This window comes from Corella eumyota, chromosome 5, assembly GCF_963082875.1.
Source record: "Corella eumyota chromosome 5, kaCorEumy4.1, whole genome shotgun sequence".
NCBI lineage: Eukaryota > Metazoa > Chordata > Ascidiacea > Phlebobranchia > Corellidae > Corella > Corella eumyota.
In genome coordinates this window covers 6,474,306-6,479,458 of record NC_137494.1, presented here as the reverse complement: position 1 = coordinate 6,479,458, position 5,153 = coordinate 6,474,306, and the positions used below count along the sequence as shown (strand labels likewise).

The window sequence follows — 5,153 nt, the reverse complement described above, 5'->3', positions numbered from 1 at the left end:
TTTGATAAATTATGTTTTTAGCAGTTAGCACCATAATCAATAATGCCATTACGGTTATTTACAGATTTATTTAATAAATCTGGTTCTAATAGGATATGTCAATGGGCAGTGGTTTGTTACACTGTTTCAGGACATGGTAATTAATTGGTATTGTTAGCAAACCTATATTAGCTGATGATTAGCATATCAAAACTAAATTTTGATTATTGCAGATTATAATATTTGAAAAAAATTTAAAAAAATGTATGACTGTTTTTCGGTGACCTCAGCACTGATCATAGTTGGGTTTGGTCTTCTATTTCACTACTGGTACAAACGACCAAAGAATTTTCCTCCAGGGCCAAGAGGAATTCCGTTATTTGGGGTACTTCCTTATGTAGGGGACAGGGGCGAAGAAGTTTATAAAAAATGGACGAAAAAATATGGAAGTGTTTTTAGTATAAGAATGGGAAGACAAGATTGGATTGTTCTAAACAGTTATGAAGATATTGAACAAGTAAGTTCTGACAATATTAACAATTTATTAATAAGCGATATCAACAATCAGTTAATTGTTTTACACGATTATGTCACTTATATTTTACAGTCTTTGCCAAATTTGTTATTTTATTTTTTAAATATTTTTATCCTCGATGTAGAAAGGTTGATTTCACGACTTAAATATAAAGTAATAACTGTTATCCTGACACAGTCTTAAGTTGCCTTTGGAAGTTTCGGATTATTGAACATAATTGCCTAAAAATTAAGCTGCTAGTTCAGCAGATTTTCATACCACTTACAGCGATTTCCTTAAGGGTGCTACTGCATTAAAGCAGTGGGGATCGAACATTTGACCTCATGTATTGTAGCAGGTGTTCTGACTACTACACAACGCTGCCGGCATAATATAAATTTATATATTCCAACCCAGTATACCCACTATACACCCAATCGTAGATTATTGTTTTTTTTGTTGCACACTCTTATGGTTTGAAACTTTTTAGCAAGATGTGAATTACAAGCTATTTACAAAATTTAGTAACTGTGCAATTAAAATATAACAGGCTTTAGTTAAACAAGGTGCAGATTTTTCTGGAAGGCCAGATATTCCTGTTATGAAGACATTTACAGATGGACTGGGAATTGCATTTATCGATTACGGAGAAATGTGGAAATCTCAGCGAACTTTTGGAATTCATACTTTACGAGGGTAAATCTTTGGTGCAGATTAAAATTATATGCTTTTTCAATAAAATTTGTAACTTAACAATTGAATTATACAATTTTTTAAATATATTTGTTATTGTTGCTGACCAAAATAATCTTCATATTTGTTGGAGGGTTAATTTTTAAATTTATTAAATTTAGATTTGGAATTGGTAAAAAGGACATGGAAACTAACTTTGCAGAGGAACTTGAATATTTGTATGAACTTATACGCTCTACTGAAGGAAAAGCTTTCGATATTCTGGTATCAACTTTTTATAAAAACTTTAAAATTTATATTTAGGTATATTGTACTTGCATTTACAAAAATATTATTTTAATTCTTTTTAAGCCAATGCTTGCAAAAGCTGTGTCCAACAATATTTGCCGCGTAGTTTTTGGGGAAAGATTTGAGTACACTGACCCAATGTACATCGACATGTTGCATTTACTTGAAGCAAAGTAGGTTTTACTAAAATGACTTAAATACATTTTTTTTTAATTTTGTTGTGTATCCTATATATTTTTGATGTTAAAGGGTGACTTTAAGGACTATACATAAGGTTACAATTTGTTACCTCAAACCGGTCTTAAGTTTCCTTTCCCAGTTTCAAATTTTATTTATTTTTTTACCAAATAATTTACTTGTCATTTGGAATTGGGCATGGCAGGATTTCGTATTGTTTATAGCAAAAGTTGGGGGCAATAAAAAATCTCCCCAATAAAACTAGGTCCTACAGTTCGGTAAACAACATAAATTAGTTTATTTCTTGGTAACTCACCTTCACACAGAAAATGCCTACACAAAACAATATTCAAAAGGCATTATATTTGTTGTTAGTATATTTAAAGTTTGTGATTGTTTTAACAGTACAACAGATCCAAAGGCAGCTATGATGTTTGGATTATTAATGTTTGCACCATTTTTGCAAAATTTTCCGCCTTTCAATGGGTACATATCAGGTTTAAAGAAGGACATAGATGGCTTGTTCGGTAGGTTTTATTTTCTTAATTTTGTAATTTTTATTATTAAAATATGACCCAAATATAAAATAGCAAAATGTTTATATTTTTGAAAGAAATAATGCTGAAAAAATTTTTTAGAGGGCTTCCAGGAAATTGTTGACAATCATGAAAAAACTTATGACCCTGAAAACCCACGAGATTTTATTGATTGTTATATTCGGGAACAGAAAAAGGAAGGCAACAAATATTTTTTGGTAGGAATATAATTTTTTTTTTAAATGTATTTGATAATTCAGAAGCTTGGCAGCGTGTTATAGTGGTCAAAACACTTGGCCTTACTACATGAGGTCTTGGGTTTGATTTCCACTGCTCTTGTGCTGTAGCACCCTTAAGTAAGGTATAGTTTAAACTTTTGCTTGATCCAACACTTAATCAACAGTTTATAATTATTAGAAAATTATAATCAATTATATACCAAACTGCCTAGGCAAGTCGAAACTGAGTCAGGGTAACGTAAGGTAATCTATGTTTAGATTGTAAAGTTAACCTTCCCACAATCGAAGATAAATAAATGTGAAATAAAAAAATACCTAAAATTTCTTTTTTTTGCTTTAGAAACGACAACTGCTTCAGTACATTAGAGATTTATTTGAAGCTGGCACAGAAACAACGATGAGCACTTTAAGATGGTCATTTTTATGCATGTTACATTATCCACAAGTCCAAGAAAAGTTGTATGCTGAAGTGGAAAAAGTTTTAGGTAAATACTTTAAATTTATGAACCAAACAGACTAAGCCCTTAGAGTTTTTTTTAATTTATTAAGAGGAAGCTGATGTCGACAATATGACCACAAAAGACATATGATTTAAATACATGTTAAAATTATCTTTAGAATATTATCTATAACTTACTAAGCACCAAATCAGAATGAAATAATATTAAAAATTGGAAAAATGAGATTAATATAAATAAAATTTGCATTTTTATTAAAAATGGGTTTGATACAAATATCTTGTTATTTTATTTTATTCTACAGTATTACTATTTATGCTTCAGCTAATTCTGTTCAATGTATATATTTTTTTTATTATTCTTCTCCATTAGTACACCTTTATTAACTTGGAGTTTTCGTATATATTTTTAGGGCAGGATGGTAAAGCTACATATGCATTAAAAGACAGCATGCCATACACATGTGCATTCATTGAGGAAATTTTCAGATTTCGAATATTAGTACCTCTGAGTCTTCCTCATGCTACTTCAAATGATGTTGTATTTAAAGGATACAATATACCCAAAGGCACAACTGTAAGCATGGCTAAATTAACAATTTTTTATGCTAGTTTTTGATAAATATGTGCAAACAGTTTTGGTATATTGTATAAATTGACCAGCAGCGTGGTGTTGTGGTCAGAACACTAAGCTTCACTATATGAGGTCCTTGGTTCGATCCTCACTGCTCACACTGTACCGACCTTTTAAGTAAGGCGCTATAAACCGTACGAAATGCTGCTAAGCCAACATCCAATAAGTCGTGATGTTACTGTATGTTCAAATCAAGGATAAATAAATACAAAAAATGTTGTAAAAATTTTTAAGCATTTCTTTAACTGGTACAACATTTTAATATTCTACTAGGTATTGCCTAATTTATGGGCTGTACATTTTGACGAAAACATATGGGACGAGCCGCAGAAATTTATGCCAGAACGCCACTTAAACGCTGAGGGTAAATTTGTGAAATCTGGCAGAGTTATCCCATTTTCAATCGGACCGCGTCACTGCTTGGGAGAGCAAATGGCCCGCATGGAAATGTTTGTGTACCTTGTGTCTTTGGTTCAAAAATTCGAGTTTCTTCCGGACCCAGATGCAAAGGAGTTGCCAGTCATTGATGATGGGTGTAGAAACGTGTTTTTTATTCCCTTCAAGTACAAGTTTGTGGCAAAGGAAAGATAAAATTTCTTGCTGTTCGTTTATACCTAGTACATAGACTAGCTAACATACTCAAATATAAACTTTTTTAACACCATTTTCAGTAGCTAACTGTTTAGTTAAGTGTCTTTATTTTAATCGTGACCCATGCCTTGTAAATTAATTTTATGTTTTAGTTTTTAAAAAGAGCGTTGGTGTATCTTTAGGTGTGTTTTATATCATCACAGTCGTGTTTAAATGTTATTACATCTTTTTTATTTATTTCATTTAAATTTTTTTGAGGGGTCAACAGTTTTTCATGAAATTGTTGTTTTATTAATAATATTGTGGGATATAAAAACGTAAGTTTTACTTGTAATTTTGTACAATTAATAATAAAATTTTTTATTTGTTATAACTTCATTTAAAATTCAAAAAAAATATATGTCAAATTTTTTTAAACAAGAAGATGGTTCGGGTTTATTTATTTTTTTTTTAGATACAGAATTCAAAATTATATTTGGGGTTGAACAATATCTAAAATTTCTATAATTTCACTTTTTTTATTTTAATTAGTATGTCAGATTTATAAAAACAAAAAATATGCAATAGGTTTCAACCACTCTTTCGTTGTTCAATATATTTTGCCATGTTTTACTTAATTGATGAAATACCTCAGATAAATTAGGTCTGCAAAAGGAAATCTACATAGATTTAAAAAATGAGTAATTTCTTTTAATAAATTAGTTACTTAATCAAGGTGTACCAGTCTAATAAACATTTTTACAAAACTTTATTCTCGTACATTAATATATACCATAGTTATAACAAATTTATTAAATTTTTATTTATTAAAGTCGCCAAACTTAAAAAATTGTATTGAAACAGAAGCGTATTGTTTTACCTAAAATTTAAGATAAAACATTTTGTAAAACAATGCAATAGAACAAAGGTTACAGCATATTTATATCTCGCTGATAACGTTACCTATTAACCGGCTTTACTAAGATTCAAGACAAAACATTTTGCAGAAATAAAACATTTCGCGGATATTCAGTGAAATAAAAGTTAAAGCTATTTTAATTAGGTC

The 5,153-nt window shown here is 29.9% G+C and overlaps 1 protein-coding gene across 1 annotated transcript; it reads left to right on the top strand.

The window, feature by feature from the left end:
* Nucleotides 1-232: 232 nt before the first annotated feature.
* LOC145753766 (cytochrome P450 2F2-like) lies at nt 233-4,439 on the top strand. Its single transcript, XM_082570214.1, has 9 exons — nt 233-496; nt 1,044-1,189; nt 1,348-1,450; nt 1,538-1,647; nt 2,057-2,178; nt 2,290-2,405; nt 2,767-2,911; nt 3,297-3,460; nt 3,791-4,439. The coding sequence occupies exons 1-9, from the start codon at nt 242-244 to the stop codon at nt 4,106-4,108; spliced, it is 1,479 nt and encodes a 492-aa protein (XP_082426340.1). The 5' UTR covers nt 233-241; the 3' UTR covers nt 4,109-4,439.
* Nucleotides 4,440-5,153: the final 714 nt, after the last annotated feature.

What these genes read in the sequence shown, in the direction of transcription:
- LOC145753766 (XM_082570214.1), top strand. Translation starts at nt 242, where the DNA reads ATGTATGACTGTTTTTCGGTGACCTCAGCACTGATCATAGTTGGGTTT. An exon ending in GAAAAGCTTTCGATATTCTG is followed by an intron (nt 1,451 to 1,537) that starts GTATCAACTTTT and finishes ATTCTTTTTAAG; the next exon opens with CCAATGCTTGCAAAAGCTGT. An exon ending in AAGGCAACAAATATTTTTTG is followed by an intron (nt 2,406 to 2,766) that starts GTAGGAATATAA and finishes TTTTTGCTTTAG; the next exon opens with AAACGACAACTGCTTCAGTA.